At 35.1% G+C, this 25,318-nt stretch overlaps 1 protein-coding gene across 10 annotated transcripts in view; it reads right to left on the bottom strand.

Annotated features, from left to right (window-relative positions):
* CSPP1 (centrosome and spindle pole associated protein 1) overlaps positions 1-25,318 on the bottom strand; it is a 109,066-nt gene that overhangs the window by 37,488 nt on the left and 46,260 nt on the right. For 6 of the 10 annotated variants that reach the window (XM_061123433.1, XM_061123426.1, XM_061123429.1 and 3 more), the window contains 8 exons: positions 24,988-25,081; positions 23,893-23,950; positions 21,798-22,006; positions 19,324-19,445; positions 18,850-18,961; positions 5,984-6,113; positions 4,024-4,171; positions 133-285 (listed from right to left, as the gene is read on the bottom strand). In XM_061123433.1, coding sequence (XP_060979416.1) covers positions 133-285; positions 4,024-4,171; positions 5,984-6,113; positions 18,850-18,961; positions 19,324-19,445; positions 21,798-22,006; positions 23,893-23,950; positions 24,988-25,081 — 1,026 coding nt within the window. The remainder of the gene's footprint in view (positions 1-132; positions 286-4,023; positions 4,172-5,983; positions 6,114-18,849; positions 18,962-19,323; positions 19,446-21,797; positions 22,007-23,892; positions 23,951-24,987; positions 25,082-25,318) is intronic. The other 4 variants (XM_061123430.1, XM_061123431.1, XM_061123436.1 and 1 more) reach the window with 2 other exon arrangements.

Genomic DNA, 25,318 nt, shown 5'->3' with positions numbered 1-25,318 from the left:
GTTATGCTTTCTGACTCAGAATAACCATCTCAAAATCTTAATAAGAACTTTGTTGGAGAACAGAAGAGAAATGCTACTGAACAATTTTAGAAATGTAAATATATATATATATATATATATATGATTAAAAACCTGAGTTTTTATTTGCAGCATCTTCTTGGTTCTCAGCATTTGAAGTGGCTAAATTTTGGTCTAGAGATACAACAGCCCTTTTATCTTCATATGTTCTTGCATCTGGGTTATGGTAGGCATCTATATTTTGTCTGTGCATCCTATTCAAATCAGCTGAGAGGGAAAAAATAAGCCATTTATTTCAATAAACATATTTCTATAATTAATATGCTTAATACATTTTCTTAAAGTAAAGAAATGAAGAGAACCAACAGGACCAGAACTGGAATAATTAAACAGTATCTTGGTACCCTGAAAACAGAAACAAGATTATCAAAACTTGTAAGAAATTTTTTCAAAAATGTTACAAGATAAATTCAAAATTAGTAGAGAACTTAGAGTGTATATTTTTGACAATCCATAAAAACCACATTTATATGTAGTTACCTTAGAACTTTGACTATCTAAATATAGAACAAATAGTAACAATTCAAAACTAGTCACAGTGAAATCTACCCAACATCATTAGTATTCCTAATGAAAAAATATCATGTGGAGTGGAGTTTTTAAACATATTCATAAGTTTTTTTTAATATAAACATTCCTTAAAAGATGGAGCTCTATTCCCCTCCTCTGGAGTGTGGATTACTTCTTATGAAAAGGATTCTGCACAATGACAGTATAAAACTTTTGAGGCTACTTCATAAAAGACATTATGTTTCCATCTTCCTAGATCTATCGGTTCACTCACTTCGAAGAAAGCCAGCTACCATTCCATAAGGAACACTCAAAGGAGCTCTACGGGGAAGTCCACACAGCAAGGAACTGAGGCCTCCTGAGTCATGTGAGGGAGCCACAGAGAAAACAGACTCTCCAGTCCCAATCAAGCCTTTGAACGACTTATAGCCCTGACTGACATATTAAAAGGGTGAATTCTATCGTGTGCAAATTGTCTCTCAATAAATCACATAAAAACAAACATAAATCTAACTGGGGCATGTATAATACATTAAAAAATTTAAATACCTAATCAAATATACATGAAGCAATCTTGCTATTAATCAATTAGAACTATGAGATATTTTTACTATCTTTCAAACTGGTTAAGTATTTTTAATTTTTTTTTTTTACTTTTTCTCTTGGTGTACAATTTTTAAAAATTTTAATACAGAGTCAAGTAACATCACCATAATCAGGAATTGGGACAGTCCCATCACCCCCCAAAAATTCCATAGTTACTCCCTGTCCTCAGCCATAATCTTGGTACCAGTGATTTGTTTTCCATTTCTATAGTTCTGTTATTTTGAGAATATGTGTGTATGTAAAAGGGCTTCTTTCCCTTAGGTCTTCTCTTTGGAGTCTCCCAAATTGTTCTGTGAATCAACAGTTCATTCTTTAACTGCTAAGTAGCATCCCATCATATGAATGTACCACAGTTTATCCATTCACTCACCGTAGAATATACTCGGTTTTTTCTTTATGGGAATTTTAAAAAAGAACTGAGAATGGAAACAGCTGTTAAATGTATTACAAATAATCAAAATGAGAGGTACTTACTCTTAAAGGGTTGACACTATGTTAAAATTGTATGCGTAACAGATTTTGATATTTTATTAATAACTACCTTACAAAGAGCTCTTTCTGAGAGCTAAGAATACGGTGAACATTCAATTTCTTTAATTTCTTTGTAATAAAAGATGAAAGATGAAACAGGAGTAATTAGAAAAGCCAGCAGCTGAATTAGAGTCATCCAACATAATCCCTGTTATACGGTCTTGGCCATCTCATGAAGTAAAGGAAAACACTGATTTTTACTACATATTGGGAATATAATAGGAAAATTAGGTTCCCTCTCTTTCTTTCGAATATAACAGCTAAATACAAAACACTCTTCAAGTTTACTTGCTTTGAAAATACCATTAAAAAAGAGTTCCACTGCATTTGATAAAATAGCACACCTTTTTTATTTCATGGCATAACTGAAGCATTAAATAAGCAAACTAAACATTACCATTAAAAATAAAAACTTCAGAAAGGTTTGCTCCATCCCTGTTAGGTCAAGCAGTTCTAAAACAATATACTATAATTCAATAACAAACACTTATCATACTCACTTCCACCAATTAAACACATATAGGACACTATAATTATATTGTCTGAACTGGAAATAATCTTTGAGGCAAGCTGGAAACTTCTAGGAAATTATTCCAGTGTTTCCCAAAGTTTCTGTTACATAAGCACTTCCTTCATGGTAACTATTATGCTTCTATCGATTCATAATTTAAATTTATTACAGCAAAGACTGGGTAGATGGTTATCAATTTTATGTCCCTTCCGGCCTCCCAAGAAGTTACTTTAGAACCTTATAACTAGGTTTGAACAACTGAACAAAGACAAAAGTGATATTTCTCCACCTTTAGGTCAGGCACCATCAAAATTCTCAACTTGTTCTCCCATCCTCTGGATCACGTCTGTGCAGCTAGAAATGAAAGACTCCAAAATGGTAAGAGTGACACTGGAAGAGGCAGATTCCCAAGTCACCTCTTGGAGGAGAATCACTCAAACAGCATCAGAATGCAGTTTAAGTGAGAATAACTTACACTGCCTTAAGCCTGTGAGAAATGGGAGTTCTTTGTTAGACCACTTTTCGTTTAAATGCCTTTACTTTCAAAGGAAATGTTACAGTACCATCCATAAATGGAAAACCAATAATATATTTTTTCCAGTAATATATATATATTTTTAATATATATTCAAATAAACATTTAACTTCAAACATTAGAAATGTTAACAATGGATCACCTAATATCATCTTATTTATAAACAGAATAAGAGTTCTAACCTTCAAAATTGTGAAGAAAGTATGAGGTGAATATAGGAAAGGAATAAATCCATTGGAGAAGAAAAGAGTTACCTCATTAATCTAAGTGGGCCTCAAATACATCTTTTTTAAAAAGCCATCTTAACAGTGAACCAAAGGCATAGCCATTAAGAACTCTAGTAACTCAATAACCCCCAATATCTCTGACTGCGTCACTCAGTTATCCCTACAACAAAGCATAAACCTGAAGAACATCAAATTTACTTTGTATCACTCTAATGGGTTTTCTAATTATTCATTTCCCATTTCTAATTAAATGATTTTTAAAAACACGTTATCTTTCTCTGCTTTTATTCTAAGCTAATTGAAGACCATCCCAACATATATAACAAGTTGCAAAAAGTCTCTTTTCAAAGTGCCCATTGTGTGATTTCTAGATGAAACATTTTTAAGAATACATAATTAAAAGATAAATCAATATAATTCTGCAATCTGCCAAACATTTCTGAGGCCAGGTTTTTGTCAGGAGTTCCTGCATTGTGTGAGCATATGGCATACATGAATTAAACATAACATTCCACAACTACATCAGATCACTTAAGACACCTTTATTAGTTTAAAAATAGTGCAGTAAGGATTTTATTATTTTTACTAGAAAACTTTAAAAAATTCGAACTACTAGTTTGGGTAAAAACTTGCTAACTAACAAACTTTTCTCTGCAATTGAGTTATTATCATTAGAGGGTGAAAAATTTGTAATAATAATAAATGAAGACAGGCTTTTTAACATGCTATCATGTTTACTATCAAAATACTTCCTCTGCATCAAGCTGTATAAAAAGAGACCTTTCCTTACAGACTATGATTCCCACTTCTTTCTACTCCCCATTCTTAAAAAGTTAAACTTAGTTTCTTTTAAAAACAACAAATCAGGGACTTCCCTGGTTGTTCAGTGGCTAGGACTCTGTGCTCCCACTGCAGGGGGCCAGGTTCTACCCCTGATCAGGGTACTGGATCCCACATGCTGCAACTAAGACCTGATGCAGCCAAATAAATAAAATATTCTTAAAAAATCAATAGAAATAACATACTTATCAGATTTCCTTTGTCATCTCTCAGAGGAGCACCACCTCCACCTTTCCCCCAGGGGTTATAACTTCTCATTTCAGCTTCTAATTTGGCTTCATATACTTCTTTTTCTTCACGTTCTTTCTTTCTTCTTTCTTGTCTTTCTTGAATCTTAACAACATTAAGAAACATTTATAATAACTGATAACTGCTAACAAGTATTCTGATAAAAAAATTAGTTTTAAGATCAGAGTTTATTTTTCTTATTAGAAAACTAGACTTTTTCCCAGTATACTTTATTATAAATTTAATATCACAAATATATGTAAAAGCAATTAAAAAACACTTTGCTAGCTGGAATACATAGCTGCTACTCCCTCACATCCTGTCACTTGAGCCCTTTCCAGCCACTGGTGCCACTTGGACTAAAGCAACTTCATCTTCCCAACTCCCAGCTTCTACCTGAGCTATTCTCTCCCTAACCTCACCATTTTCATGGGGTCCAACAGACTCTCCCTACCTTTATTTTCTTCATCTACCCTTTCATGGTCCCTGGCCAGCCACAAACTACTCACCACATCTCTGAGACCTTGGCCAACTACTCCCTACCCATCACCAGACCTACTCTACCTTGGGCAAACTCCATTCCCAAAGTTCAAAGATACTGAAGGTTCAAAGCTCTCTAGAGAATGCCAAGCTATTTAAGTACACTTTATGAAAGCACATAAAACGGTCTTATCATCACCAAGTGTAAGTATAGGGTTGGTCTTTAAAGGTATATAAATAGGCAATGAATAAAGATCTACATTTTGGAAAGTTACTTTCAAAATCATTACCATATGCAAGGCAAATTTAAGTAACTACTCCAGGAAGGTCAAGGAAGTCATCACATATAAACTATTTAGGTTTAGGAAATCTGGTTCTGTCAGTGGTATTTTTAATATGCTCATTTGAAAACAGATCAATACAGTCTCTTGTTTGTAGATTCCTAACACAAAAAAATATGTTGGTAATTCTGTAATTTTAAAAAAGCCCACTTTTCAAGGAGGTTGCCCAATGTAGAAAACAGAACAAAAATCTGAGCTTTAGAAGAAATCCAGTGGAATTTTGTAGAAGGGTACCTCAGGTGAATATATATACCTAGAGTTCCAGGGACCTCTCTGGAGAAGATGTAACTATTCCCCCCAAAATCCACATATTTGATACAGTTATGCCTAAGCAAACTCTCTCCAAATATTACAAACCACAACAGAATGTCATCCTCTTCCCTAAGTGTTCTACCTCTGTTTTCCCTATCCTTAAGAGTTCATAGCTTCATCCTCCTCTTAGATTACAACACTCAGAATCATCTTACAGCCCTGTTCTTTCCTCAGTCCCTAAATTTAGGTCCTATTAATGAAACCCCAGAACTGTCTCTTCCGACGTCCTGTCCATCTTCCCCACCTGGCGCAGGACCTTGTCACTTCCTGGCTAGACTACCTAACAGTTTCTCCAGCACATCTCCTTCCCAACTGTCCACATCACAACCAGATATCTTCCTAAAAGCCACATCTGCTCACATCAATCATAATATTTCTTTCACTCTTTGGCTTAAGATTTCCTCCCTTTGGCTGTCGATAGATAACAAGATGAAACTGAAAACCCCTTACTTGCTATCTTCCACAGTCCAGTATAATCTAAAACTCCAGCCCCTTCTCCAGCCCCAATTCCATTTCCTGAATACACCAGGAATTTCATATTTATTCACTGTATAACATGCAACTCAAAAGTCATCAACCATGTGAAGCCGTCCTAAAAGCCAAGGCAATTACTCTCCCTATCCAATGCATTCCAGCCTGTCTATATCAAACTTTATCACATTTAATGATAAATAAATGGAATTCTTTCTCCTCAGCCACACTCTGAGTTTTAAAGGGCCACTGTACTAACACATAAGATGTTTAACATTACATGAATGAACAAATGAAAAAAATGAATGGATACCTGCTGCTGCAAAGCTTCCTGGTAAGACTGAAGTGATTGTTTTGAAGGCTTTGGTTTATCTTCAAAAAATAATCCTGAATTTATTGCTCGATTACTTGTAATTTTGAGCTCATTCTGTCCAACTGTACTCCTACATCAAATATACAATTAATAATCTAAATCAATTTATGACAAAACAAGGAGAAGATGCAACACTTCTTTGAAATAGCATGGCATATAAGCACATTTAAAATAGAGAAATGGCAACCTACTTCAGTATTCTTGCCTGGGAAATCCCATGACAGAGGAGCCTGGTGGGCTACAGTCCATGGGGTCACAGAGTCAGACATGATAAAGCGACTAACACACACACAAAATAGAGAAATTCTTTCTTTATAGTTCAAATAGAAATTTGTCAGTAAATGACCCCTATCTCTGCTTTCAAAATTAATGGAACTTTTAAATTTACTGAATCTACTTCCTAATCTAGGTGGCAGTTATATGCAAGTAAAACTTTCACATACAAATAAAAACACTTGTGATAATTCATCAAGCAATATACACATGACTTATGCACTTCTCTGAATGCAGTGCAAGTCCCTCAAGTAATATCATAACTAATGATTCACTTAAAAAATTTACTCCAAAATAAAGTAATAACTTCCTAGTCATTTTAAGAATAAAACAAAAAATTATAGTAAAAAGTCTGACTATCCCAAATAAAATTTATTTCACTGAGTCATAGATTTTATTAATGGCATTGATGGTATAAGACTAATAAAATCCCTAAAACCTTGCCCTGTTTATGGAGGCCTGGGATAGGAATTGTGTCAAAGATGAGAGGTTCCAACTGCTGGGTAAAGTTACAGCAATGATTCCGTAGTAATTGAAGGCCCCTTCTACCCTTCCTTTTTTTGTTTTTCTTTTCCCCTGGTAATCCAGGGCTTGTACTTCTTAGAAATTACGCATACAGAACTCACCAAACTCAAAGTAAAAAGGCTCAGAGATCCATATCTATACACATCATAGTCAATGTGCCCAAAGAAAAAGAGAAGAACCGCAAAAGCAGCAAGAAAACAAAAATCATATACAAGGGATCTTCAGTAAGATTAACAGCTCATCAGAAATCCTATGAAGGCCAGTAGGCAAGGAAATGACATATTCAGAGAGATTATGGGGGGGCGGAAAAAAGTCAACCAAGAATTCTATATCCAGGGAAACTATGCTTCAAGAATAAAAGTGAAATTAGAACATTATTAAATAAAACTCAGAGCAGACATCACTAACTGACCTATAAGAAATAGTAAATGATGCACTTCCGGTTGAAATAAAAAGCACTTGACAGTAACCGGAGTAAACACAAAGAAATAAAGAACACCTGTTAACAGTAACTACACAGGTAAAGGTTTAAGATATTACAAATATGCTTTTATTTGCAGCTATATTCTCTGATTTAAAGGACAACTACATAAAGAAAAGAAGGAATAGTTAAAAACTATTGATGAGCTTAAATATATAACAATACACTTTGTATGCAACAGTGACATCAAGAAGGGAAGGAATGGCATTATACTGGAGAAACGTTTTACATATTATGGAAATTAAACTGGTGTTAATGTGAACTCAGTTCTTTTAAATTAAAAACATAAATTTCAGTCTGCAAGGAAACCACAAAGAAAATGAAATACAAATTATACTAAAAGAAGAGAATTAAAATGGAATGCTATATTTAACACTAAGAAAAGCATTACTGGAACCAAAAAAGGAATCTTTTATATTGATAAGGGTCAACTTATCAGTAAGATATAATGATTATGAGCATATGTACACATAGCTACAGAGATTCAAAACACAGGAAACAAAAACTGACAAAACCAAAGATACAAATAAATCAAAAATAATAACTGGAGACTTCAATACACTACTTCTAATAATAAACAACTGCCCAGGAGCTCAATAAGGAAATACAGAAAAACACTATAAACCAACTATATCTAAGTCATATTGATAGGACTATCCACCCAACAACAGGAAAATGCTAATTTTTCTCAAGTGCATATGAAACATTCTACAGCACAGATCACACGTTATAAGCCTCAATTATAAAATAAACCTTAATAAATTAAAAAAAATATAAAATATATTCTCTAACTGCAATGCTTCTGCGATGTCACTTCAGTTGTGTCTGACTCTGTGCAACCCCATAGATGGTAGCCCACCAGGCTCCTTTGTCCCTGAGATTCTCTAGGCAAGAATATTGGAGTAGGTTGCCATTTCCTTCTCCACTAACTGCAATGGAATTATATTAAACCTCTATTAAAAATTTCCACAATCATATGGAAATTAAACAACACACTCCAAACTAACCAATGGATCAATGAACAAATCAAATGAAAAACTGAAAAATAATGAAATGCGTGAAAACAAAAAGATAATGTATAAAATTTAAGGAAGAAGCTAAAACAATAAGAGGAAAATTTACAGTTGTAATATATACATATTAAAAAAGAAGACACTATATCAATAACCTAAGCTTCCATCTTCAAAAACTAGAAAATATACGAACAAACTGAACCCAAAGGAAACAGAAAGAAGAAAATAAAAAGAAAAAAGAAGAAATAATATGAAATGGAGACTAAAAGCACAACAGAGAAAATCAACTAGACCAAGAGCTGAATCATTAACAAGATCAACAAGACTGACAAATGTTTAGTCAAAATTTACAATAACAAGACTAAAATTATTGAAATAAAAAAATAAGAAACATTACTACTGACCTTATAAAAATAAAACCAATTGTAAGGGAATACTAAGAACAACTATATGCCAATACATTAGATTATCTTGACGAAGTGGACAAATTTCTAGAAAGACACAAACTATCAAAACTGGTGCAAGAAAAAAATTTTAAATATGAATTAACCAATGACAAGGGAAAAGATTAAATTAGTAATCAGGAAATTATCCATAAAGAAAACATGAGGGTAAACTGGATTCCTGGTGAATTCTACTCACTGAAAAAATTAACAATGCATCGCACAACACACTCTTCAAAGTAATAGAAAATGGAAGAGCACATCCAACTAACTATTAGGCCAGTATCATCCTGATACCAAAATCAGACTTCAAAAGAAAACAAAAACCAAAGACCAGTATCACTCATGAATACAGAGACAAAAGTCCTCAACAAAAAACTAATAAACTGAAAAGTCCAGCAAGATATGAAAAGGACTGTACTCCCTGACCATGTGAGATTTACCATAGGAATGCAAGTTGATTTAATATATTTGAATCCAATAACTATATCCCCACCATACTAACAGAATGAAGAACAAAAACCACAGGATATCTCAATAAATGCAGAAAAAGCATTTCACAAAATTCAATTTCCAACTCAGTAATATGTTGAAAGAACATGCCAAATACCCCTTCCTGATAAAAATAATCAACAAGGAATACAAGGGGACTTCCTCAAGCTAATAAAAGCGATGTGAAAAATCTGCAACAAACATCATACTTAATGGTTAAAGACTGAATGCCTTCCACCTAATAGCAGAATAAAATGAAAAGGCCCACTCTCATAATATCTATTCAACACTGCACTGGATGCTCTAGTCAGGGCAATTTAACAAGAAAAAGAAAAAGCATTAGATGGAAAGGAAGTAACCTCTACTAACTGATGACATAACTATATATACAGAAAAATGCTACAACACCCACCAAAAACTGTTAGTAATGACAAAAAGAGTTCAGCAAAATTGCAGGATGAAAGAATTAATATACAAATTTCAACTGTATTTCTATAAACCAGTAACAACATGAAAATGAAATTAAGAGAATATTCACAACACCATCAAAAAGTATTAAATATTTTAGAATATATTAAACAAGAGCTAGTCTAAAAACCACAAAACACTGTTGAAATAAATTTTAAAATCTCAAATAAATTAAAAGACATCCACGCTCACAGACTGGAGACTTAATGTAGTTAAAATGTATGACATAGAAATGTAAGACATAGAAAATCTGAATAAACCTATAACTAATAAGGAGATTGACTCCCTAATCTAAAATCTCCTAAGAGAGTATAAAGCCCAGGATCTGACAGCTCTGACAGTGAATTCTACCAAACACTTAAAGAGCACCAGTCCTTCTTCAATTTTGCCAAAAACTTGAAAGAGGAGGAAACACATCCTGATTCATTCTAGGAGGCCAGCATTACCCTGATATCAAAACAAGACAAAAACATTACACAAAAAGAAAACTACAGACCAATATCCCTTATGACCACAGATGCAAAAATCCTCAATAAAATATTAGCAAGCCAAACTCAGCAGAATATTAAAAGGATTAAATACCATGGCCAAAAGGGGTTTACTCCTGGGATACAAGGATGGTTCAACATATAAAAATCTATCAATAATTAGTAGATAATATTAACAGAATGACAGGGGAAAAAAACACAAACATCTCGATTGATAAGGAAAAAGAATTTAACAAAATTCAACAAACTTTCATGATAAAAACACACAACTAGAAGTAGAAGGAAATCATCTTAATACAATAAGTGTCACATATGTAAAACCCAAAGTGAAGCTAAGAGTCAATGAAAGACCAAAAGCTCTTCCTCTAAGATCAGGAATAAGGCAAAGGTGCCTGCTTTCACAATTTCTACAAAATACAGTACTGGAACAATTAGGCAAGAAAAACAATTTTTAAAGCAGCCAAACTGGAAAGAAAGAAAGGTAAAATTATGTTTGCAGACATGATATTACATTCAGAAAAGCCTAATGATTACATACACACACAGTTCAGTTCAGTCATTGAACCATGTCCAATTCTTTGCGACCCCATAGACTGCAGCACACCAGGCCTCCATGTCTGTCACCAACTCCCGGAGTTTACTCAAACTCATGTCCACTGAGTCAGTGATGTCATCCAACCATCTCATCCTCCATCATCCCCTTCTTCTCCCACCTTCAATCTTTCCCAGCATCAGGGTCTTTTCAAATGCGTCAGTTCTTTGCATCAGGTGGCAAAGTATTGGAGTTTCAGCTTCAGCATCAGTCCTTCCAATGTATACTCAGGACTGATCTCCTTTAGGAAGGACTGGTTGGATCTCCTTGCTGTCCAAGGGACTCTCAAGAGTCTTCTCCACCACCGCAGTTCAAAAGCATCAATTTTTCTGCGCTCAGCTTTCTCTATAATCCAACTCTCATATCCATACAGGACTACTGGAAAAACCACAGCTTTGACTAGACGGACCTTTGTTGGCAAGGTAATGTCTCTGCTTTTTAATATGCTGTCTAGGTTGGTCATAACTTCTTCCAAGGGGCAAGTGTCTTTTAATTTCATGGCTGTAGTCATCATCTGCAGTGATATTGGAGCCCCCCAAAATAAAGTCTCTCACTGTTTCCATTATTTCCCCATCTATTTGCCATGAAGTGATGGGACCAGATGCCATGATCTTTGTTTTCTGAATGTTGAGCTTTAGGCCTACTTTTTCATTCTCATTTTTCACTTTCATCAAGAGGCTCTTTAGTTCTTCTTAGCTTTCTGCCATAAGGGTGGTGTCATCTGCATATCTGAGGTTATTGATATTTTTCCTGGCAATCTTGATTCCAGCTTGTGCTTCATCCAGCCCAGCGTTTTTCATGATGTACTCTGCATATAAGTTAAATAAGCAGGGTGACAACATACAGCCTTGACGTACTCCTTTTTCTATTTGGAACCAGTCTGTTGTTCCATGTGCAGTTCTAACTGTTGCTTCCTGACCTGCATACAGGTTTCTCAAGAGGCAGGTCAGGTGGTCTGGTATTCCCATCTCTTTCAGAATTTTCCACAGTTTGTTGTGGTCCACACACATGCAAACTTTAGTAAAATGAATTCAGCACAGTAGCAGAATACGAAGTCAACACAAAAAATCAGTTGAATGTCTACATACAAACAATAAGCAATCTGAAAAAGAAATTACAATAACAATTCTATTTATAATAGCATCAAAAAAAGACAACTTAGGATTTAACTTGACCAAAGCAGTAGAAGACTTGTACAGTGAAAATTACAAAACACTGCTGTAAGAAATTAAAGAGGACATAAATAAATGGAAACACATCCTTTGTTCATGGATTGGGAAACTTACTATTGTTAAGATGTCAAAACTACCCAAAATGATCTACAGATTCAACATAAGCCCTATCAAAATCCAAAGACCTTTTTTGCCGAATTAGAAAAACTCTTCCCCAAATTTATATGGTATCTCAAGGGACTCCAAATAGCTAAATAAATTTTGAAACAAAACAAGCTAGAGGACTCCCGTTTCTTGATTTCAAAACACAGTACAAAGCTACAGTAGTCAAAATAGCACAGGACTGGCATATAGACAGATACAACAATTGAACAGAATAGAAAATTGAGAAATAAATTCACATATAAAGCCAAATGATTCTTGACAAGGGTACCAAGATCATACAATGGGGGATGGACAGTCTTTTCAATAAGTGGTGCTGTAAAAATGATACCCACATGCGAAGAATGAAACTGGACCATTACTTAACACTGTATACAAAAGGTAACTCAAAATCACAATCCTCAACGTAAAACCCAGAACTGCAATGCTGAGAAGAAAACGCAGGGCAAAAGGTTCACAACCCTGGATTTGGCAGGATTTGGATTTTTTAGATATGACACCAAACACAGGCAAGAAATGAAAAAACAGACAAACTGGACTTCACAAAAATTAAAACTGTGTATGAATCTATAGCATTGCTACATATCAACAGAGTAAAAAGATAATACCCAGAATGAGAGAAAACATTTGCAAATTATATATCTGATAAGGGATTCATATCCAGAGTATATAAAGACTCTTAAAAACATAACACCAAAAAAATAAAGTATCTGATTCAAAAATGAGCAAATAACTTGAAAAGACATTCTCCAAAGACAGACAAATGGCCAAAAAGCATATGAAAAGATGTTCAACATCGATAATCACAGAGAAATGAAAATCAAAGACACAATGAGATCCATATCACCCCCATTAAGATGGCGACTAACGAAAAAACCAGTAACTGTTGGTGAGGATGTGTCAAGGCCAGAACCTTGTGCACAGCTGGGGGGGATATACAATAGGGTAGCTTCTGTAGAAAACAGTACAGGGGTTTTTCAAAATATTAAAAACAGAATGACCATATGATCCAGCAACTCCACTTCTGAGTATACACTTAAGAACTGAGAGCGGAGTCTCAAACAGACAGCTGTACACCCATAGTCACGGCAGCCAGTTCACAACACTTAAACTGTAGAAGCAACCAAGTACTCATCACTGGATGAGTAGATAAGCAAAATACGGTAAATACATAAAAAACAAAATATTATTCAGTTTTATAAAGGAAGGAAATTTTCTGGGAACCAACATCCCATAAGCCATGTAACATGGCAAAAAAGTAAGGAAATTTTGACTTATGTCACAATATGGATAAACTTTTAGAATATTATGGTTAAGTAATAAAAGTCACACACACAAATCCTGTATAATTTCATTTTTATGAGGTACCTAAACTAGCCAAAATCATAGGAAAAGTAGAATATGGTTGCCAGGAACATAGGGGAGAGGGAAAAGGGAGATATCATTTAATAAGTATAGAGTTTCAGTTTTGCAAGATGAAAAATTCTAGAAACAGATGATGGTGATGGCTACTCAATAGTATGAATGTACTTAACATAACTGAACTATACACTACAAATGTTTACAAATGATAAAATAAATGTTATGTGTATGTTACCATAATAAAAAAAATGAAAAAATCTTAAGATGGTAATACTACACAGTACTAAACGCAGTACTTGGATGCAATCTCAAAAACGACAGAATGATCTCTGTTTGTTTCCAAGGCAAGCCATTCAATACCACAGTAATCCAAGTCTATGCCCCGACCAGTAATGCTGAAGAAGCTGAAGTTGAACACTTCTATGAAGACATACAAAACCTTCTAGAACTAACACCCAAAAAAGACATCCTTTTCATTACAGGGGACTGGAATGCAAAAGTAGGAAGTCAAGAAACACCTGGAGTGACAGGCAAATTTGGCCTTAGAGTACAGAATGAAGCTGGGCAAAGGCTAATAGAATTTTGCCAAGAGAATGCTCTGGTCATAGCAAACACCCTCTCCAACAACACAAGAGAAGACTCTACACATGGACATCACCAGATGGTCAACACTGAAATCAGATTGATTATATTCTTTGCAGCCAAAGATGGAGAAGCTCTACAGAGTCAGCAAAAACAAGACCGGGAGCTGACTGTGGCTCAGATCATGAACTCCTTATTGCCAAATTCAGACTCAAATTGAATAAAGTGGAGAAAACCACTAGACCATTCAGGTATGACCTAAATCAAATCCCTTACAAATAAACAGTGGAAGTGAGAAATACATTCAAGAGATTAGATCTGATGGAGGGAGTGCCTGATAACTATGGACGGAGGTTCGTGACACTGTACAGGAGACAGGGAGCAAGACCATCCCCAAGAAACAGCAAAGCAAAACACCAAAATGGCTGTCAGAGGGCATCTTACAAATAGCTGTGAAAAGAAGGGAAGCGAAAAGCAAAGGAGAAAAGGAAAGATATTCCCATTTGAATGCAGAGTTCCAAAGAATAGCAAGGAGAAACAAGAAAGCCTTCTTCAATAATCAGTGCAAAGAAATAGAGGAAAACAATAGAATGGGAAAGACTAGAGATCTCTTCAAGAAAATTATAGATACCAAGGGAACATTTCATGCAAAGATGGGCTCAACAAAGGTCAGAAAAGGTATGGACCGAACAGAAGCAGAAGATATTAAGGAGAGGTGGCAAGAATACACAGAACTGTACAAAAAAGATCTTCACGACCCAGATAATCACGATGGTGTGATCACTCACCTAGAGCCAGACATCCTGGAATGTGAAGTCAAGTGGGCCTTAGGAAGCATCACTATGAACAAAGCTAGTGGAGGTGACGGAATTCCAGTTGAGCTACTTCAAATCCTGAAAGATGATGCTGTGAAAATGCTGCACTCAATATGCCAGCAAGTTTGGAAAACTCAGCAGTGGCCACAGGACTGGAAAAGGTCAGTTTTCATTCCAATCCCAAAGAAAGGCAATGCCAAAGAATGCTCAAACTACTGCACAATTGCATTCATTTCACAAGCTAGCAAAGTAATGCTCAAAATTCTCCAAGCCAGACTTCAACAGTACGTGAACCGTGAACTTCCAGATGTTCAAGCTGGATTTAGGAAAGGCAGAGGAACCAGAGATCAAATTGCCAACATCTGCTGGATCATCAAAAAAGCAAGAGAATTCCAGAAAAACATCTACTTCTGCTTTACTGACTATGTCAAAGCCTTTGACTGTGTGAATCACCACAAACTGTAGAAAATTCTGAAACAGATGGGAATACCAGACCACCTGACCTGCCTGCTGAGAAATCTATATGCATGTCAGCAAGCAACAGTTAGAACTGCACATGAAACAATAGACTGGTTCCAAATAGGGAAAGGAGTACATCAAGGCTGTATATTGTCACCCTGCTTATTTAACTTATATGCAGAGTACATCATGAGAAACACTGGGCTGGATGAAGCACAAGCCAAATCAAGATGCCAGGAAAAATATCAATAACCTCAGATATGCAGATGACACCACCCTTATGGCAGAAAGCTAAGAAGAACTAAAGAGCCTCTTGATGAAAGTGAAAAATGAGAATGAAAAAGTAGGCCTAAAGCTCAACATTCAGAAAACAAAGATCATGGCATCTGGTCCCATCACTTCATGGCAAATAGATGGGGAAATAATGGAAACAGTGAGAGACTTTATTTTGGGGGGCTCCAATATCACTGCAGATGATGACTACAGCCATGAAATTAAAAGACACTTGCCCCTTGGAAGAAAAGTTATGACCAACCTAGACAGCATATTAAAAAGCAGAGACATTACCTTGCCAACAAAGGTCCGTCTAGTCAAAGCTGTGGTTTTTCCAGTAGTCCTGTATGGATATGAGAGTTGGACTATAAAGAAAGCTGAGCGCAGAAAAATTGATGCTTTTGAACTGCAGTGGTGGAGAAGACTCTTGAGAGTCCCTTGGACAGCAAGGAGATCCAACCAGTCCTTCCTAAAGGAGATCAGTCCTGAATATTCATTGGAAGGACTGATGCTGAAGCTGAAACTCCAATACTTTGGCCACTGATGCAAAGAACTGACGCATTTGAAAAGACCCTGATGCTGGGAAAGATTGAAGGTGGAAGGAGAAGGGGACAACAGAGGATGAGACGGCTGGATGGCATCACCGACTCCATGGACATGAGTTTGAGTAAACTCCAGGAGCTGGTGATGGACAGGGAGGCCTGGTGTGCTGCAGTCAGTGGGGTCACAAAGAGTCATACACAACTGAGTGACTGAACTGAACACTACACAGATTTACAGATTTTATATACTCTCCATCAAAATCTCAAACTGAGCAGCTCATCCCAAGTAAGATTCACATGGAAATACAAAGGATCTAGAATGGTCAAAAAAGAATCTTGGAAAAGAAATACAAATTTGAAGAACTCATACTTCTCAATTTCCTAACTTCTACAGAGCTACAATTATCAAGTTTTACCAACATAAGGACAGACACACAGAACAATGGAAAAGAATAATCCCAGGAAGAGACTCACACAAACATGCCCAACTGTTTTTGACAAAGGTGTAAAACCAATTCCCAGGAAAAATGATCTTGTCAACCAATGGTTCTGGGAGCTACTGCACACTCACATGGCAGGGAATGGGTACTCTGACCTAAATCTAACACCTTACCCAAAAAATAACTCAAAATGGATTATGAAGCTAAATGTAAAAACTATAAAAACTTTCAGGGAAAACAAAACAGTAGAAAATCTTTTGGATCCAGGCCTAGGAAACAAGTACCTAGAGACCTGATACTAAAAGCATGATCCACAGAAAAAAAAGCTGATAGATTGGACTTATTTAAAATTTACAAGTACCCTACCAAAAGGATGAAAAGACAAACTTTAGACCGAGAGAAAATATTTGCAAACTGCATATCTGACAAAGAACTAATATTTAGGATATATGAAGAACTCTTAAAAACTCAGTAGTTAAAAAAAAAAAAAAAAACACTCCAATTGGAAAATGTGGAAAAAGACATCAACAGAAAGTAAAAAAATGAAAAGTGAAAGTCTGAGTCGCTCATTCAAGTCGAACTCTTTGCAACCCCATGGACTGTAGCCCACCAGGCTCCTCTGTCCATAGGATTCTCCAGGAAAGAATACTAGAGTGCGTTGTCATTCCCTTCTCCAGGGGATCTTCCCGACCCAGGGATTGAACCTGGGTCTCCTACACTGCAGGGAGATTCTTTACCATCTGAGCCACATCAACAGATGTTTCACCAAAGATGTACAGATGGTAAATAAACACATGAAAAGACGTTCAACATTATCATTATTAGGAAACTACATTAAAAACCCAATCACTATAATCAGAATGGCCTAAACACAAGTCACATGCCAAATATTGGGGAAGATATGAAGAAACCAGGTGTTTGTTCATTTGTTTTTAAAAAACCAGGTTTTTAATACATTACTGATACAAAAGGAAAATAGTACAGTCTCTCTGAAAACTGTCTGGCAGTTTCTTACAAAAGTAGGCTTGTAACTACCATACAACCCAACAATAACAAACACTCCTAGGCAATATCCTAAAGAAATAAAGACTGTGTTTACAAAAAAAAAAAAAACCTGTACAAGAATGTCTACAGCAGCTCTATTCATAATAACTTAGATGATCTTTAATAAGTGAATGGTTAAACTGCGGTACATCCCCACCGTTGAACGCTACTAACAAAACAAATGAACTATTTACACATGCAAAAACCTGGATGAATCTCCAGACAGTTATGCTAACTCTAAAGTCAACCTCCAAAGGTTACATATTATATAAATCCACTTATAAAACATGCTTGAAGTATTACAGAAATAGAAACTGGATCAGTTATTGCCAGTGGCTAAGGAGAGAACAGGGATAGGACAGAACTATGTCTGGCTATAAGAGGGCATCTTCAGGAATCCCTGCATTGATGGGAGTGTATCTTGACTGTATCCAGTGTTATATATCTGAGTGACACTGAACACAGTTTTGCAAAATATTAGCAACTGAATATTGAAAATGCTGAAACTAAAGGGTACACAAGATGTCTTTATATTGCTTCTTATAATTTCACCATAGGAATCTATGCTTATCTCTAAATAAAAAGGTCATTTTTAAAAAATGATGCTATAGTGTGTTCTGTATATACTTTTCTGGTTGTATTTGTACATAAAACAGGTTCCTGAATACATATTTAGATATATGTATCTGTGGATGAATGAGATTTTAGGTGATTTCAATTTTTTACACATTTGTTTGTACTCTTATTTATCAAGAAGACACACAAATGACTTTCCTAATAAAAGAAAGAGAGATTATTCTTAATTTTTTAAATGTGCTTTCTATGAAATACGAAACACTGACTTAGAAGCACTACACATAACATTGCTGTTGTTATTCAATCACTAAGTTGTGTCCGACTCTTTGCAACCTCATGAACTACAGCATGCCAGGCTTCCCTGTCCTTCACTACCTCTCGCAGTTTCTTCAAATTCATGTCCATTGAGTGGGTGATGCCATCCAACATTTCATCCTGCGCAGCCCCCTGCCCTCAATCTTTTCCAGCATTGTGCACTGTTTATGTAATAACTGGAAATTAAAATAAGTTTTATCTGTTCTGAAGAAAAAAGAGTGCACTGAATAATACAGGTTCACTGGAAGACAAATTAATCTTGAAACAAAGTATTATTTTAACTACTTACAGGATAGGCTGTACTGGTTGGTGGGTGATGATAGGCTGTGCTGGTTGGTGGGTAACAGGAGCTGTAACATAAGCAGCAGGAGCAGGCTGTACTCCCATCATCCCTGAACCATCTAAAAAGAAAACAAACACATTTGTGTCAGAGTACTCACTTAATAACACTTTATCACTAAAGGAAAAGTCACATACTGAAAATGCTACCTAAGGGGAAAAACCCACATTTCCTTCTGAGTTAAGGGTTAGCAAAGAATAATGCAAGAAAACATGAAATAGTTATTTCTCAAATCTAGATAAACAGGAAATAACTACGAATTATAACTGAGTTTTAAAGCAGAGCATTTACTAAATCAATAAATACATAATATTGGAATTAAGTAAAGCTGTGCTTTTTCTCATTGATATATTTTTCTTGCACAGAAACCAATTTTCCTGACTGAACTGCTGGACAATAATGTTTATCCCACAGATAACTTACAATAAGCAAGACCAGGATCCAAAGTATTCCTGGCCCCATAGAAATAGTACACGTCATCGTAAGGAGTTCGGTAGTTCGTAGCCAAAGGGGGCAGCAGGGGAGGTGGAGGCAGAGGTGCAACTCTGTACCAATAGAAAATTGGGAAATTCTTCTCATATTTCATTGCAACTTAAAAAAAAATCAAGATATTATTATTCTTTCACAAAAATCTTACTGAAAATCTAATTGCTACTTTAGGAAAAGTCTTACTCCAATCTCATCAAAAATTATAATTCAAAAAGCAAAAAATATAAAATTTCAGAATTTAAGGTACCACAGTTACTCAATGAGTATCTAATTTGTCACCATCTGCCAGTATTGAACAAATATGGTCTCTGTCCTTCAGAAATAATACAGAAATAGAACAGCCATTATAGCAGAGTACAGCAAATGAAGGGGTTTCCCAGGTGGCACTAATGGTAAAAAACAAAAAAAACCCGCCTGCTAATGCAGGAGACATAATGATACACAAGTCCAATCCCTGGGTTGGGAAGGTGCCCTGCAGGAGGGCCTGGCAACCGACTCCAGTACTCCTGCCTGGAGAATCTCACGGACAGAGAAGTCTGCTGGGCTACAGGCCACGGGGCTGCGAGGATGTGGACACGGCTGAAGCAACTCAGCACAGCAGACAGCACAGAGCAGGCGAAGCACGGCAAGGAGACACGGGTGTTAGAAGGGCGGGGACACTCAGATCACACGGAGAAGAGGAGGCAGGACAAGGAAGGCTCTCCAGGAAAGGCAATGCTTCAGCCACGCTGCCAGAGTGAATCACAGACGAGGAGGATACAACAAGAAGAAAAGGCAGAGGTACAGAATGGGATTACAAGTGGCTCCATGTGGCTCAGAGAAAGGTGTATTTTTTTTAACTCTAAAAATGTATTGCTCTTTCAAAGGAATTAAACAATAATGTGAAAAAGAAACTACTTAAATATCAACAGTAAATTTTTGACTTAATTTTCAGCACTTCATAAAGTTATAACTTCTGAAAATGTCTATATCAGCATTTCATTAATGATTAAGAAGTAACTCTGTATTTCCACCAAGGCAGTATTTTCCATTTGGTAAAAGGTAAAAAGCAGACTCCTTTAGAAGAACAGAAAGAGAAAGGAGGCATCCTAGAATGTCTTCACATTTGAGTGTGTATCTTAGCTTCTCCTTTGTATACTTCAAAATAATTCTGAAGAGCTGAGAAGGCATTAAAGTTCTCTTCAGTCATGAATGCTCTTCACATTTACTAAGCATTTATGTGTTTAATCTTACTGTCCTCACTCTGTAGACACATCAACAAAACAGCTGAAAAATTACTATAAAAGGAAACTTTCAGTATCATTAAAGTTTAAAGGTTTAGAGATTTATGGAAGATTTAATCCTCATCACAATCCTCTAACTGTAGATTAAAAAACATACACACACTCACACACACATATGTATGTTACTATTCTACTTCAACAAGTGAGAAAACTGAAGTTCAATAAAAGTATGGTTTGCCCAAACTCCAGGCAGCGAAGCAGCCATATTAATCCCTAAGTCAACGCTGATATCATCATACCATGCTCTGTAATTTCAATCCCACCTAGCCTTTTGAGTCGGGAAGCCATCAGATGAAACGAACCAAACATCTGATAAATACAGTAAACATGGTCAGACAATTTGTTAGCAGTAAATAAAAGATGATACCAAGTCATACTGAAGGAATGTATAGGCCAGAAAATATCAATGTTAAAAAGGAAAAACACCTGATTAAATGCAATCTGTCAATTAATACATTACTAGTGAACAAAAAATAAGCAAAAATCCTACTGAGAGAAGAAAGTATAGACCAGAAAATACCAATATTAACAAGATTTTCTTTATGTTTAGTCCAATATAGTATGATGCCTTTTACCTATGACATCAAATTTTTACCCTAATACCTAAATTACAGGTTTTATAATCTCAACACTTTATTTCAGATACTTGAGTTGCATAGCCTGTAAGTAATCACAGAGAAAAAGTTGAAGAAAACAAACTAAAGTAATATATATAAAACAGTCACATTAATAACTTTTTCTGCATTAACTGAAGGAAGTATTCAATGTTTGCCAAGTGGAAATCACAAAATTGAAAATGTCCAGGTTTTATATGTTAAAAGCTATTAAAAACAGACATTCCAAAATATGACCTAAAACTAAATACTAAATGTATTTAGTTACACATTTTAAAAATACTGAAGCATCTTTAAACAATAAAAGAATGTTATAAGAATTTCCCTTGTTTTTTTAACAGAGAAAAGATCAACAATGAAAACAAATTTCAACAGAAATTATTTGACAAAATCCATTAACTGTATGAAAATCTCTGAAGGATACCATCATCTGCTTCAGCAACTACTTCTAAATATAAAAAATAATGATACCTTACCTAATTCCCAAACACAAAACATTTTAAACAAGCACCTGGGAGGCACCATGTCACCAAGAGTGCTGCTGAGTCCACTGTGCACATCTTCGTTCTGAGATGGGATGGAGGAAATTGATGGGATGGGTGGGACAGATGGGGCGGACAGAGGAGGGAGAGGTGTCTGGAAAGCTACTCTGGGTCTCTCAGGTGGTATCGTCTCTTCAAAGTGTCTTGGTGCCACACTAAACTGCTTTAGTCTATCAGGCTAAAATAAAGAGAAAAAATCTGTGTGTCACATGTAATCATAAATTTAAAGGTGGAAGAGATCTCAAAAGACCCTCTATCCCAGACTACCAGCAGGTACTTAAGTTAGACACAGAGCAGAGACAGAAAAGTTTGGGATTTCCCAGGTGGCTCAGTGGTAAAGAATCTGCCTGCCAATGCAGGAGACCTGGGTTTGATCCTAGGGTTTGGAAGATCCCCTGGAGGAAATGGCAACCCACTCCAGTATTCTTGTCTGGAGAATCCCATGGACAGAGGAGCCTGGAGGGCTATAGTCCATAGGGTCACAAAGAATAAGACAGGACTGAGCACACACAACAGAATTTTACAGCTGTAAGAGATTTTGAAGATCCAACTCTTATTTTATAAAATGAGTAACCAAGTCTCCATGAAAGTACATATATCACCTAAGATTTCACCATTAATAAATAAGCAGACTAGAGCCAGATATTAATTCTAAATATAAAACTCTATTATACTACAACACTATACTGCTTCACTACTCTCAATTGTCTTCAAAGTATTCTAACATTAAAGTTTCTCTAAAGCAGAGTGAGCAAACGTTTTCTGTGAAGAGCCAGTTAGTAAACATATCAGACCTTGCAAGCCACGTGATCTCTTCTTAACTTCTAAAGTAGACCAAAACAGTATATAAGCAAATTAGCGAGGAGGGTGTGATGCAATAAAACTTTACAAAAACAGGCAGCAAATGGATTTGGCCACAGGTTATATAGTTTGCTAACCTCTACTCCGGAAAATCATTTAAGTGCCCTTTTCTAAGATCTGCACATCAAAAATAAATCCAAAAGTGATGGTCTAAATAACTATTACATGTAACATTTTTATTCTCATAAAAAGCAACTTGACACTCTAAAAGTTGTTTAAATATAAATAGGAAGATCCATCAAACACAAAGGTAACTATAAATGCGAGGTTTAACATGCCACCACATTACATTAAAAAGTTCAAGATTCTAAAAGGAAATTCTTGACTGTCAAAACTATTTGGAAGGTATTTACTGACAGAGGAAAATATATTCAGTTTTGGAATTTATTCTTTTTTCCTAGCATTTTTAATTTCTCAAGAATGATTTCTCAGATTAATCTTAAAAGTTTTACTCTATGAGAAGTCAAGAAGCACACTAGGAGTGATACTGGTACAGCATCAAACTTTTTAAAAGGAAGAATCCACAGGTTATATTTAGCATAAGAAAAAGTAAGACAAAAGTTGCCTACAACAGAGTTATTTTCAGTTGCTGTATTCTTTTTAAGAACAAACTTTTTAATGTAATTTTTAAAGAAATTAAAGTTTCTTAGAGATGAAACAAAAACTTGCCCTAGCAAATAAATTCTACACATCTAACTAAAAAAAAAAGCAGCTTTTGAGAAGAGTAATAAATTATTACCTTCTCCTTACTGAACTGCAATGATGTGTATAATTCATTCCAATTATGAAAATTAAAAAATCAAAGTAATATAAGGTTATTACCTCTAGATTTACATTAAGTAAAAATTACTAAAATGCTTAAAGACTAGAGTTTAAGAATTCAGTTTCTCTGGAAACCCCTCTAATACAAGAAACATTATCAAAATACAATGAAGATTAACATTCATTTTATATTAAACTAAAACAGTGCACGAAAATAAAGTGAAAGGACTAATTTATAAGAAACTTTAAAAATACATATATGAAAAGGGAAAAATTATCTTAGAGAAGTAAACAAGAGTTAGGACTACTGAATTTAGTTCATTACTGTTCAGACTTGTCTACTCTTACATTTTCCCCAACATGCTCTGTCTCTACCTGCCACTACATCTGAGCCTTATTTGAATGAAAGATTAAACATTAAAAGATGGCAAGAACTCTTACCGATTTCTCAGGGTCTTGTGCTCCAGAAGCTGCAACCCTGAGATCCAAATCTTTTTCTCTAAACAAAATTAAAGTTTTATATATTACAAGGTTATAATAAACAGTGTCAAAATCATAATCATTATTGAAACAAACTTATGAAGTCCATGCAATGGCATCTCCAGAAAAAAATAGTAAATAATTTCTTTAATTAACAATAAAACCTTAAATAATTCTGAAAACTAAATTTTCTGATTCGGTGCAAAGTAAACAAGCATTTACATGCAAACTGAGTTGGAATAAATATCTCTAAACCAGTGCCTGGGATACTTCAAAGTCTAAGCAATTTACACAGAATAAAGAAGTAAAATGAAGTCTTTACTTAATAAAACAAATAAAAACTTCTTTTAGGGTACATGTATATCTTCAGTTCACAAAAGGGAGGATAAAAAAATTAAAAATTAACATGATACTCTCCAGTAAGAGTGTTAAAGAAAATGATCTTAAATATGGCTAATACCAGACAACAGATACTGGCTTCCTCTAAGAAAAAGGCAAAACTAAAAGGTGACAGGTCACAAATTCTCTACATCCAAAACATCTATCCCTAATTTTAAACTGAAATTATTATTTCAGAGGTCTTTCTACATGAATGATTACAAACTCTGAGAGTTGTATACAATATACATATCTGTGGATCTCTCATGATTATTTTTATATGGCATGTACATACACATGTGCTTACCATTTCACTGTTAAAAGACAAAACACTTTTATACTTACTACTATATATGGGATAACACAGTGGGCATGTAGATAACATTAAATGCTTCCCTAAAATTGAAGAATTAATGAGAGTATGTACAAGGCCTATTACAGAATGAACACACAGTCTCTTTTGTTACCTGTGATGAAGAAAACGATCACCCTCAAAGTATCTGTTTTATTACCCTGGCTGATTTACAATATGGAGACTAAAATAGAATGATTTACAAACACAGAATTGTATTAGGAAAAATATTCCCTTACTTTACCATGTAACAGTTACTACCATGTCATTTTAAACAAACGTATTTAAATTCAAAACATCTTTATTAAATGCAAACCTTTCATTACCGTCTCTTGTTCCTCTGTTGTTCAGCCATTTGTTCCAATAGCTCTTGTCTATATTTCTCTTTCCTCCTCTGAATAAGTTCTCGATCTTCACCCCCTAGAAAATGGTAAAAAAAAAAAAAAAAAAAATGCAGTCTTAACTCTGAAGTAACACATGTAACTGCAAAGTCAATTTTTTAATTTCACTGTAATTATATCAGAGTATAATTATTACATATGCAGCAAATATAGAAGGTAAAATCATTACATATTCAATTTTAGTTTTATAATTTATTAATAACTACTATGTGTCAAACACAAGGCACATTAATCCTTCCCAAAATTCTACATTAGT

This window comes from Dama dama, chromosome 21 (genome assembly GCF_033118175.1).
Source record: "Dama dama isolate Ldn47 chromosome 21, ASM3311817v1, whole genome shotgun sequence".
Taxonomy (NCBI): Eukaryota; Metazoa; Chordata; class Mammalia; order Artiodactyla; family Cervidae; genus Dama; species Dama dama.
This window is presented reverse-complemented; position numbering and strand designations above follow the sequence as displayed.